This window comes from Meriones unguiculatus, chromosome 3 (genome assembly GCF_030254825.1).
Source record: "Meriones unguiculatus strain TT.TT164.6M chromosome 3, Bangor_MerUng_6.1, whole genome shotgun sequence".
Lineage (NCBI taxonomy): Eukaryota > Metazoa > Chordata > Mammalia > Rodentia > Muridae > Meriones > Meriones unguiculatus.
In genome coordinates this window covers 14,663,576-14,676,341 of record NC_083351.1, presented here as the reverse complement: position 1 = coordinate 14,676,341, position 12,766 = coordinate 14,663,576, and the positions used below count along the sequence as shown (strand labels likewise).

At 50.9% G+C, this 12,766-nt stretch overlaps 1 protein-coding gene across 1 annotated transcript; it reads right to left on the bottom strand.

Annotated features, from left to right (window-relative positions):
* Nucleotides 1–2,708: 2,708 nt before the first annotated feature.
* LOC110545009 (chymotrypsin like elastase 3B) lies at nt 2,709–10,027 on the bottom strand. Its single transcript, XM_021630824.2, has 8 exons — nt 9,973–10,027; nt 8,957–9,042; nt 6,575–6,672; nt 6,308–6,442; nt 5,350–5,486; nt 4,929–5,071; nt 3,630–3,782; nt 2,709–2,796 (listed from the first exon to the last, which is right to left on the bottom strand). The coding sequence occupies exons 1-8, from the start codon at nt 10,010–10,012 to the stop codon at nt 2,779–2,781; spliced, it is 810 nt and encodes a 269-aa protein (XP_021486499.1). The 5' UTR covers nt 10,013–10,027; the 3' UTR covers nt 2,709–2,778.
* Nucleotides 10,028–12,766: the final 2,739 nt, after the last annotated feature.

Here is a 12,766-nt window from a genome sequence, read left to right as displayed (position 1 = left end):
CTTAAGGCCTCACAACTGCTCTTGGTTTGCTCTCTGCTTCCTGCCTAAGTTCGAGACCCCTCAGCTTGCTGTTCCAGCCACTATGGCTGCTGACATGCCTCCCTGACCTGACGGTGATGGACTCTTATCCTGCTGAAACTGGAACCTCAAATAAGCCCTTCCTTTTGTAAATTGCCTTGATCATGGTGTTTCAACATGATCAGCGGTAGAAAAGTAACTAATCCATGCTGCTTCCTGAGTCCTGGGGTTACCAGCATGCCTGGCTTCCACCTTGTTTTGAGGCAGGATCTCTCTTGTACACTGCTGCATCCACCAGCTTAGTTGTCCCAAAAGATTTTTTTTAAGACATTTATTTATTATATATACAGTGTTCTGTCTGCATGTACACCTGCATGCCAGGTGGGGGCACCAGATCTCACTATAGATGGCTGTGAGCCACCAAGTGGTTGCTGGGACCTGAACTCAGGACATCTGGTAGAGCAGCCAGACAGTGCTCTTAACCTCTGAGCCATCTCTCCTGCCTCATCCCAGAAGCTTTTTGTGATTCTCCTGTCTTGGCCTCTCATCATCAGGTAGGCATGCTGGGTTTGTAAGCATGTACACTATCATGACCTGCTGTTACATGGGTGCTGGGGATTTGAATTCAGGCTTACGCTTGCAAGACATCTCCCCATTTTATTTCATCAGTTTTATCTTCTACGTGAATCGGTACTTTGCCTGCATGTATGTTCGTGCATACATGTATGCCTGGTGCCTCAGGAGACCAGAAGAGGGCATTGGATCCCCTGGGACCAGAGAAATGGGAGGTTGTGAGCGGCCAGGTGGGGTCCACTGGAAGCGGAGCCAGTACTCTTAACCACGAAGCACCTCTCCAGACCTGTAGCTATTATTTTTAAAACTATAAAGCAGGACTAGGGATATACTCAGTGGCTGAGTGCTTGCCTAGCATGCACAAGGAGCTGGGTTCTATCCCCAATGCCACACACACACACAAAATGAAGCAATAATAGTCTTTTTTTTTTTTTTTCCATTCTGAAGGGAAAATATACCTAGCAAATTTGTACGCCATTCTTCAGACTGGGTCTTTTAGATTTTTCAAAATAGAAAATGTAACTCTACTGAAAGACTCTACCCAGCAGGGTATTAAAGCAGACGTTAAGACTCATAGCCAAACTTTGGGCAGAGTGCAGAGAATCTTGTGAAAGAAGAGGGAGATAGAAAGATCTGAAGGGGTATGGAGCTCCACAAAGGAGAACAACAGAACCAAAAAAATCTGGGTCCAGGGGTCTTTTCTGAGACTGACACTCCAACCAAGGATCATTCATAGAGGTAAGCTAGAACCCCTGAACAGATGTAGCCGATGGTAGCTCAGTCTCCAAATGGGCTTCCTAGTAAGGGGAACAAGGGCTGTCTCTGACATAAACTCAGTGGGTGGCTCTTTGATCACCTCCCTCTGATTGGGGACACCCTTACCAGAGGAAGACAATACAGACAGTCCTGATGAGATCTGATAGGCTAGGTTCAGATGAAGGGGGAGGAGGACATCCCCTATCACTGGACTGGGGGAGGGGCATAAGAGGAGTTGAGGGAGGGAGGGCAGATTGGGAGGGGGCTACAGCTGGGATACAAAGTGAATAAACTGTAAGAAATAAAAAAACAAAGTTAACATCTTTAGCCCTCAAAAAAAAAAAAAAAAAGAAAGAAAGAAAAGAAAATGTAACTCTAGAGCAGTGGGCAGTGGTTCTCAGCCTTACTAATGCTGCAACCCTTTAACACAGTTCCTCATGTTGTGGTGACCTCCAACCATAAAATTATTTTGTTGCTATTTCATAACTGTACTTTTGCTACTGCTATGAATTGTAATGTAAGTTTCTGATATGCAGGATGTCTGATACGTGACGCCTGTAAAAGGTTCGTTCTTCTCTCACTGAAACCAGCACTTTCCTGAAGTGGGCTGTCTCACCTCTGTGTATGCCCAGCTATGAACCTGACACAAGGCAAGCCACTTATCAGGGTCAATCTGAGGCTTCCTCTGGAGCAAGAAATGAATGTTTGTTGAGTGAATGAACAAGCACAGCCCTCCTCCTCTGGCCCTTCAACAGATAGAAAACACTTGGTCTTTCCTCCCTCATTAAGATTCTCAACAAGACCATATTTTCTGCAGAATATATGTAATATATTATCTATATGTAGCATATAATATATGTAATATATAATAAATAAATATATAAAACATACATGTTCTTTGAGATATGATTTCTGTGTAGTCTTGGCTGTCCTAGAACTCACTCTGTAGAGCAGGCTGGCCTCAAATTTCTAGAGATCTGCCTGTCTCTGCCTCCCAAGTGCTGGGATTAAAGGTGTGTGCCACCACCCCCTAGCCAGATTTGATATTTTTATGCCTGCACTGAAAAGCCACCAGTTTCTATGTGACTCTCTACCACCACTGACTATATTGTCAGCCTTATGTGTTGCCACTAAGGTGACAAGTTATCTGGGTTTCCTGAAAGTTTCTCACTTTATGCATCCAAAGTCCTACGTCCTCACATGGCTGATCACCCCACAGCAATTCCCTCCTCTCTGAGGTTCATTCTTTTCTCATCCTCGTCTGAGGGGCTGGCTCTAGCCTCATCTCCGCACTTCAGATCTAAGATTTTACAAACTGGTCAGAGGGCAAGAGTTGTGTCAATGAAGGCAGAGAGCATGCATTTGGGACTTTCAGAAAGGCTTTTATTCTTTAGAGGGCCTGGGGTTGACACTGCCAGCTGAGCCTTGGTTCTAGTTGTTGGCTATGGTCTAAAAAAAAAAAAAGCAGAAGGTTGGACAAGAACAGAATAATTTTCTTAGGAGTGCAAGCTTTGGGCCTGCAGGACACTGGGCTCAAGTGGGAATGACCTAGTCCTGCCACTGGTTACTGTGTGTCCCTGGACAAGTGACTTGACTTCTCCAGGCCTTAGTTCCCTCATCTCCACAGGAGAAGGTAATGGCAGCAGTTTCCTCATTGGCTGACACCTTCTTCCTGTTGTTCTTGTTCCTCTTGTTGTTCTTTTTCTGAGACAGGGCTTCTCCATGTAGCCCTAGCTGTCCTGGAACTCCCCGGCCTCTAACTGAGAGATCGGCCTGCCTCTGCCTTCTGAGTGCTGAGATTAAAGGCATGCACCATCATCACCCAGCATTCATGGGTGTTCTTAACTGAGCTAAGGTTCCTAGCACAGTGACTCTACAGATCACAGCCGGTGCTTCTGTTAGGAAGAGCAGCCATTGTCTTCACATTGTCTTCGATCACCAGCGTCCAAATGAGGTCTGCTCTGTACCTCTCTGAACCCAAGTACCCATAAGGTGATTCTCACCATCTTTACCCTCTATTATCCATTTTCTCATCTGCCCACCAGGCGGTCCACTGTCTGACATAACTCCCTGTCCTTCTTAACTAGGAAGGACCTGGGCCGGGGGACCCTTCCCAACACCTGTTGGATTCTGAAAGTGCAGCCACATAAAACATCCCTGAGCTCTCTAGCATGCCTCCAAAAAGGTTCCTCCCTGGCCCCCATGAGCCAAGGCCCTCCTGGACTTTGCAGATTCTCCTCCTGAAAGCCCCTGGCAGGCTTCCGTCCCCTTCGTTGCCTCACCTCCTCGATCCAGTCATTGAAGGCTGAGACTCGGGTGAACACCGTGGGCTTCTTCCGGGTGTTGCAGCCCAAGGCCGAAACAAAGCTGGTCACACCATGGACCTGCCAGGTGCCATTCTCAGTGGGGCAGTTGAGGGGTCCTCCAGAGTCACCCTGCAGCGGCAAGAAGTGGGGGGGGGGATGAGCCGTGTGAAATGGGTAAGGAGTGGGTTCTGAACTCCAGTGACATCAAGAAGCATTCACACTACTTCACCTCTCTGGACACCAGTTTACAAAGAAAAACCAGCCTACAAGACCATAAGGCAGTGATTCTCAACCTGTGGGTCACGACCCCTCTGGGGCTGCAGCTCAGATATGCTGCATATCAGATAGTTACCTTACAGTTCATTACATTATAGCAGCAAATTTAGTTACAGAGTAGCAATTAACTAAGTCTATAGTTGGGGTCACTATGACATAAGTAATTGCGTTAAACTGTATTAAAAGGTTGCCATGTTAGGAAGGCTAAGAACCAGGGATGTAAAGGTTAATGAGACAATACTAGCCGTCACTTTGAGGTTTTGTTTGGTCTTAATTGTCTGAGGCACTGTATAGTCCAGGCTGCTCTTGAACTTGCAGTCCTCCTGCCTCAGCCTCCAGAGTGCTAGGGATGATAAGCACATGCTTACATACAACAGGAGCATGCTGAATGTTTGATTATCACCAAGCCATGACTGATGCCGGCTGGTGGTGTGGTTCAGTTGGTAAAGTGTGTGCTTAGCATGCACAAACCCGTGATAGGGTGAGCTCCATCCCTACTGCAACTGGATGGGGTGGTAATGCCTGTGAGACCATCACTCAGAGGTGGAGACAGGCGGATCAGAGATTCGAGGTCATTCTTGGCTACATAGTAAGTCGGAGGTCCAGCCTGTGATATACCGGAGCTTCAAAGCAGTGACTGGCCGAGCATGGTGGTGCACACTCTTAACCCCAGAGCTTGGGAGACAGAGGCAGGTCATTACTGTGAGTTCGAAACCAGCCTAGTCTATATAGTGATCTCAGGCCAGTCCAGGCTACATTATGAGAGCCTGTCTTAAACAAAATAAAACAAAACAAAACAAAAACAGTGACAAAAAGGAATGTAGAGGGCCCGGGGGACTGGGACTGTCAGGCTAGGTGGGAGCTAGGCTAGACTCCAGGCTCCTGATGCTACCGCCTTCACCCCACCTGGCCTGGAGACTGCATGAGGCGGTCCAGCTAGGTCTGTGTACCCCAGGACCCCGTACACGTGCCCCCCTGGGCAGAGGTGAGCTGACTCACGTTGCAGCCAGACTGGATATCGCCACCAGCGCACACCATGGTCTTCTTCACGGAGAAGCCCCACCAGTCCAGCTTGGAGCAGTGTGGGTAGTCCACCACAGGCAGCAGGGCCTGCTGCAGCTTGTCCGGGAGAGGCCCGTTGGCTGGGGAGACAGAGAACAGTGCCTGGGGAACCTGGAGGCTTCCTGGAGCCGGAGCCTTCAAGGCTCCGTTAGCCTAGGGGCAACTATGGGGTCTTGCTTGCTCTGTGTTCTGTGGCACTGGGCACACGGTGGACAGCCCCAAAATGTTCCGAGGAACATATTTGTGTTTGGGAGGATCAGGGAGGAGGTGGAGGGGATCAGGGACAGCAGAAAGATGGTTTCTGCGGTGACTCTCTGTCCCGCTTGCCCCAGACACTGTCTCTGTGGTCAGCGCGTACTGGCGAGGCGGCCCCAGCCACTGATGTAGCAGGGTGCTCCGTTGGGTAGGATTTCACCGGCAGGAGGGAGGCAGGCAAGCTGGACTTTGTCTCCCAGCTGGGCGCTTCTTGAGAGCTTGACCAGGGCGATGTCATTGCTGGGAAGAAAGGGGGAGTCACGTGAAACCTGCTCCACTAGGGCACACCTGCTTCGCTCCAGGGATTTTCAGCTCCTTGGATTCCAAATCCACTTATTGATTGATTTGGGTGGTGCTGGGGCTTCAACTTGGTGCCTTACACACAGGCTAGACAGCTGTGCCACCGAGCACCACCCTGGCCCTTCCTAAGTTGTTTTCCCTTTTTTGGGAGGTTTCTCTGTGTAGTCTTGGCTGTCTTGGACTCGCTTTGTAGACCAGGCTGGCCTTGAACTCACAGAAATCCACCTGCTGCCTCCCTGAACTCTGGGATCACGGGCGTGGGCCAATGAGTCCAGCTTCCAAATCCATTCTTAAAGTAAAACAGCTCTCAGAAGCCTCACAGCCACTTTAGCCCTGCTGACCTTTGTCATTTGTGGCTCCCATGACCCAGCAATGTCACCTGGAAGGTTCAGGGACACAGTTGTCTTTGTACCCCAGTGCTTCCCAGCGCAATGATCTAGGCTGATGCCTGAGAACCCACATTTCTGATGGGTCCTTGGAGTCTGCTGCTGTTGACACTGTAAGTACCACTACTTTCCAGCGTGATTGCCTTGCTCCCACTCGGGTTATTTCGCTGCGGTCTGATCTAGCTCTTTGCTCATTCTGGGGCTCTGGCCAAGATGGGCTGGAGTCTTAACCTGCCACTCTTGCTTTTGTCATTGCAGCTACCCTTAGCGTGTGCCGCCTGGGCTCAGGCAGCTGCCCCAGGAGTGAGCTCTCAGGTTGTTTCCAGTCTTGTAGAGTAGAGCCCCCCCCAACTCCCCACCTGGGACTCCACTCACCCGCAGCTCACACACAGGGGGTTCCACTTGGGATGCACAAAGAGGTCATCCGCGTTGATGGGGATCACCTGCTCTGGGCCTTCCTCCACACCTCGGTCGTACTCACCCAGCACCACCTGGTAGGTGCGGGAACTCCTGCAGAGCGGCGGATGTCAGTGTGAGCCTGCGGCCAACCTCACGCCCCTCCCCTTGTCCCAGCTGCCTGGGACACAGACAGGGACAGTGGCTGGGGCAGGGATGGGGACAGGCACAAGGGGCAGAACTCACGAGATGCAGTGGCCTGCAGTCATGACCCAGTCAGGGGCAATGAGGGTGCCACCGCAGGTGTGGTAGAAGCTCCCCTCCTTCTCATACTGAAGGGAGACCTGGTGGCCAAGAAGGAATGAGCTTGAGTGGCCTGGACCCAATACCATGGCTGTTGCCACCCGTGGCTTCATAGGTTATGCACCGTACAGCTCTAGAAGGTGCTATTTACACGGGGGGGGAGGACATGGCACCCTCTGAAATATGCAGTGCACCACCTCTGAGCTCCTCATGGGACTCTGTCACTTTTCCGTTAGGATCACGTGTTGATCTGCCAAAGCCTCCCCAACACATGCTGTTTCTGTGGTCCTCGACACTCTCTGCTTTCCGGGGCATCCACAACCTTGTGTTTCCTGAGGGATCCCCAAGACCCTCTGTGCTATCAGGCCTCCCTTTCTCTTGAACCTTAGATCTTTCAAGGTCTCTTGGGTCTATTGAAACATGCCTCACACTGAGTCCTTTGTCTCCTCGTCACCGTGCATTCTGACTTTCAAAAGCTCCCTCTACAGCCAGGAGTGGTTTTGCACGCCTGAAACTCCCAGCACTCGGGGAGGCAGAGTCAGATGGATCTCTGTGAGTTCAAGGCCAACCTGGTCTACAAAGCAAGTCCAGGACAGCCATGGCTACAGAGACACCCTGTCTCCAAAAAAACCAAACCAGAAAAGCTCCCTCTACAACTGGGCACGGTGATTCCAGCACCAGGGAAGTAGGCAAAAGGATATTGGTTGGAGACTAGCTAAGGTTGTGTGAGGCAGGCTCAGAGAGAATTAGAATAAAGCCTGGAGGTGGTTTAGTCCCATCCAGCACTCAGGAGGCAGACGGCAGGCCAAATCTTTGCTTTTGAGGTTAGCCTGGTCTACAGAGTGAGGTCCAGAACAGACAGGGCTACACAGAGAAACCCTGTCTCAAAAACAAAGAACAACAACAAAACCTCCTTGACCCAAAATGGACTGATGATGACCACGGGCCCAATGTGCTTAGGTCTGATTTACACATAAAGAATTCCGTGTCCTTACACCTGTCACTTGTGTGCTCTCTGTGCTTCTTGCTTGTTGGTTGTTTTTCACTAGGTAGCCCCGGCTGTCCTGGAACTCTCTACAGCAGGCTGGCCTTGAGCATGGAGATCTGCCCGATCTGTGCTGTTTTCACACTCTGATGGCCACAGTAAGTCACTGCCATCACCAGTGTAGGGCCAGCAAAGCCTACAGCATTTATGCCCTGGTTCTTCACAGAGTGAGCTGTGACCCCCTCTGTTCCCGGTGTCTTTGATGACACGAATGTTCCTGTCTTCTGCAGTACCTTGGCTTCAGACTCGTGTGGCTGTTGGGCCACACAGGGAAATGAGGGGCACTGAAGGATTAGAGTCTCTTAGTTGTCTAATTTGTATTAATCTTGTGGATTTAAAAAAAATGCTTACTTGCCAGGCAGTGGTAGTACACACCTTAATCCTATTACTCAGGAAGTTCGAGGTCAGCCTGGCCTACACAGCAACTTCCAGGACAGTCATGGCTACACAGAGAAACCCTTTCTCAAAAAACCAGACAAACAATAAAAAATGTTTACTTATGTGCATGTGTGTTTCTCCGATGGGTATATGCCATGTGTGTTCTGGTGGCCTAGAGACTAGAAGGCATTGGCTCCCCTAGAGATGCTGTTACAGGCACTTGTAAGCTGCCTGACTAGGAACTGAACTCAGGTCCTGCTGGAAGATCAGCAAGTACTCCTCACCACTGACTGAGCCATTTCTCCAGGCCCTGGTTTGGTTTTTGAGACAGGATCTCATGTAGTCCAGGCTGGCCTCAGAAATGCTGTGTAGCTGAGGCTGGTCTTGAACTCCTGACCCTTTTGTCCATACGGAGTGCTAGAATCACAGGTATGTAACCATTGTGTCTGCTTTGCTTTATACTGAACTTAAAGAGCCATATGTGGCTTGTGACTGTTGTTAGGCATGGAGCCTCGCCCTCTGAGCTCCCCCCATGGACCTCTGTGAAGTTCCTAACCCTTTTAAGGCCTTCAGATCTTTGACCTTTTCGTAGAACTTGAGGAGTTTAGAAACAGAACCTTCCCTCTAAACACAGCCCCCGAAATTCCACTGTCATTGAGCCAACCCCTTAAACATCACCCTTTCCCTAGATTCCACGCTCAAATTGCAGCTGTCCCAGCCAAGATTACAGATGGAGCAGTTACAACCTCCAAGAAACGCCTCCCTCCCAGGGTTTCGGGCCTTTTGAAGTCAAAGAGGGGAGTGGAGAAGAAACAGTGGGGTCAAGATGGGCTGCCATGTCATCAGGTCCTGGGGTCCAGGGCCCACAGTGGACGTGAGGGAGCAGCTGCTATCACTCTTACCTGCCAGGGCCAGCTGTAGGGAACAGCATCCTCACCATTGACAACGCGGCTGGAGGGGTTGTATGAAGGCTGGCCACAGCCTGAGGCTAGAGGAGACAATGGAGAAGCCAGTCAGCAGAGTGTCCTCAAAAGCAGAGGCGGAGGGTTGAGCATGGTGGCACGTGCCTTTGGAGGCAGAGGAAAATGGAATTCTGTGAATTCGAGGGCAGCCTGGTCTATATGGCGAATTCCAGGTCAGCCAGAGCTGCATAGAGAGACCCTGTCCAAAAAAGAAAAAGGAGGAAGAAGAAAAGAAAGGGAACAGGCTCCGCGACCTCAGGTGAGCCCCTTCCCCATCTAGCCTCCACTAGCCATGTATGAACTAGCATTTATGCATTTAAAGTAACATGGGGCTCCCCAGAGTCAGCTGAGGGCAGGGCCTCCTCTAGCTCAAGGACTGAATACTTGGACCTGTACCTAGGTACAAAGCACAGGTACCCTAGTGCTGTACCTACTTGGCCACTCGCTCGGGACGAGCCACTCTACTGTAAAGCTCAGTTTCCCCACTGACTCCACATTGGAATAAGTTACCTGAGGTCATATAAGAAAAAAGGGCACCCCTCTGCGTCCCGCCTGATATACAGTAAACACTCAGTAAGTGCCATCTGTCCCCACACGGTCTGCCAAGGGAAGCTCTGGGGACTGTGTAACAGAAGACCGAAAATTCGAGTTCAAGCCATCAAACCACAGAGCCCATGTCTGACACCGGGAGGCGTCCATTGTCCCCTCCAGGAGTCTTGCCCTTTGGTCTCCCAGTCTTCCTTCTGACCTGGCTCATCACAGCTTGCTGTCCCAACCCCCACTCCCCACTCCTGGCCCAGAATCAAGCTCTATCCCCTGTAGCCATGTCCCAGTTACAGCAGAGACCCTCTCCTATGGAAGCAGTATGTCCCCAGGGTGCGAGGAGTGAGGGTCACTTTCAAGGGCTCCCAGGCTCATGCAGCATGGAGGCAGGGGCACAAGCCTGGAGGCCTTACCGAGGGCCACAAGCAGGAGGGAACTCAGCAACCTCAGCATGGTGAGCTTCGTGGTGATAAGAAAGAGAGGTGGAACCGGGGCTCTAATATAGTGCAGAGGGCAGGTAGGGGACACCAGGCCAGGCCTCCCTCCCACAACACGTGGCAGAACACCAGCTTTTTCAGGGCCCAAGGCCACATGCCAACCACTGTAGATTAAGGAGCGGGAGCTGAGGGAAGGACCCCAACCTGTTGCACAGGTGGTGTTGAACCGCCAGCTGATAAGAAAGGGACAGGCAAATGGCTTCTATGAGACAGGCCAGACTTTCCCAGGGAAGGCTGAGGCTCTGGAGCTGGTCAGGCCTGGGTTCAGATCCTGGCTTTGTCACCTTGAATGCTTAGCTTAACTCCTGAGTCTCAGAATTCTGGCCTCTAACATGGGATCAATATTGATATCCACCTCAATAACAGACTGTTTTTGATATATGGGGCCCTTTCTAGGGCTGTGAACACAAATGGCACATGACCCCAGCCTGCCCAGAGGTGACACAAATATGAATCCACAAGATTTATTTATTATGTATACGATGTTCTGTCTGCATGTATATCTGCACGCCAAAAGAGGGCACCAGATCTCATTATAGAGCCACCGTGTGGTTGCTGGGAATTGAACTCAGGACCTCTGGAAGAGCAGCCAGTGCTCTTAACCTCTGAGCCATCTCTCCAGCCCCACAAGGATTTTAAGAAGCTGTTTCCAGGGTGCTGGAGAAATGGCTCAGAGGATAAGAGCACTGATTGCTCTTCCCAAAAGTCCTGAGTTCAATTCCCAGCAACCACATGGTGGCTCACAACCATCTAAACATGAAATCTGGTTCCCTCTTCTGGCGTGCAGGTGTACATGCTAACACACATTGCATAAGTAATAAATAAATCTTAAAAAAAAAAAAAAGCTGTTTCCAGCTAGTGAGAGTGGGTGCTGTGGGAAAATGAAACATGCCTGGGAAGGGAGGAATGAACTTGTTTGCCAGGGAGGAGGGACAAAGTGACATTTTGACTAAGGGGCAATCAGCAACGGAATCCTGAACCAGCCGTGGAAACGGGTGGAGGGAAGCATTCAGCTTGGGCTTGGCTGAAAAGGGAGGCCAGGGTGGCTGGAGTTTAGAGTTAAAGTGGAGCTGGGTGAGGTCTCCTGGTCTGTGATCCTAGCTGCTCCGAGGCTGAGGCAGAAGGATTATGAGTTGGAGGTCAACGAGGGCTGCATGGCAAGCCCCTGTGTCAAAGGAAAAATGAAAGAGGGCTAGAGGCGCAGCCTATCACGAGGGAGTCCCTTGGTTTCATCCTCTTCAAAGAGGAGGGGGAGGAAGAGAAGGAAAGGGAGACGGAGAAGGAAGAGGAGTCAAGGAAAAAGAGACGAGGGGAAGGAAGGAAGAAAATGAAGAAGAGGAGGATCCAGGAGGAAGCAGAGTTGATAAAATGGCTCGGGAGTTAAAGGCATCCATCGAGCCTGACAGCCTGAGGTGGATCCCCAGAACCCACCTGGTAGACGGAAAACCAACTCCTGCAAGTTGCCCTCTGACCTGCATAGGTGCGGTGGCACACGCATCCCCTACCCCACCTCCAGGCAACAAAAAACAGGGCATCTTCCTCAAGCACCCTGCGCTTTATCAACAGAGGCAGTTTTTCCTGCTGAAGCCAGAGCTTGTGATTTGGCTGGTTTAGGCCTCCTCTCTCCACCTTCCGAATGCTGGGATAGCAGTCAAATCACCCTGATCGCCTGGCTTTCCTGTGCGTGCCTCACACTCTGCCCTGTCTATGTAACGATCTCTCAAGCCCCTTTTCTTCCTCACCTCCCACTGTGGGGATGGAATTCAGAGCCTCAAGCATTTGAAGCAGCCACACACCAGCACAGAGCTGGCCAGCATTCTTTGTGTGTGTGTGTGTTTGTGTGTCTGGGGGGGGGTTCAGACAGGGTTTCCTTTTCCTGTATAGCCTCGGCTGTGCTAGAACTCCCTCTTTAGCCAAGGCTGGCCTCAAACTCACAGATTCACCTGCCTCTGCCTCCTGATTGCTGGGACTAAAGGCCTGGGCCACCAACTGCCCAGTTTAGGGCCAGTATTCTCTAACATATCATTCCATGACATGTGTGGGTAAGGCAAGCACACATGACTCCCTCATGCCCCCTCCTTAGCTAAGTACTGCTCACTTTCCCTGAGCATGCGCTCAGGCTCAGCACAGCACACACAATCCTTCCTCTGATTCCTACAAATAGAAGCCAAGGGAGGACAACCCTTAGCTGCTCTGAGTGGACCCTTGGTGACAGACAGTCTCCTGTATGGCCGGGGGATGGGGGTGGTGGTGTTTAAGGTGCAGGTGCCTCCCGTCTATCCTGCCCACAGCGATGCCTGACTCTCCAGACGCCTGGGCTGTTGATCAGCTTGTGCACACAACAGAAACAGCTGTGAAAATCCTTCAAGCCAGGATAAAAATAGCAGTGCCCTTCCTGCTTCCTGTGGGCCTGGACATATTTGCTCAGCTTGGATGCTCAGAACTATTTCCCAGACCCTGCTCTGAGGAAAGAGATGGGGGAGATCCAGGAAGAGAGCCCAGGAGAGGGGGGACAGGTCCTAGGGCAAAGGGCTGGGAACAGAGCTTTGTGTCCAAGCCAGGTATCTGACAGATGGGAGTGCAGCCCGGGGAAAAGCTAGAACCCAATCAAGGTCCACACATGTGTTCCTAGCCGGACAGAAGCCAGGTCAAGGACACAGGAAGAGTTGAACCTTCCCCCCAGCTTCATACAGAAGGCTCCCCAGCCCTT

Coding starts and splice junctions, on each gene's coding strand:
- LOC110545009 (XM_021630824.2), bottom strand. CDS start 10,012: ATGCTGAGGTTGCTGAGTTCCCTCCTGCTTGTGGCCCTCG. Junction 6,443..6,574: donor ACTGCAGGCCACTGCATCTC/GTGAGTTCTGCC, acceptor GCCGCTCTGCAG/GAGTTCCCGCACCTACCAGG. Junction 3,783..4,928: donor ATATCCAGTCTGGCTGCAAC/GTGAGTCAGCTC, acceptor TTGCCGCTGCAG/GGTGACTCTGGAGGACCCCT.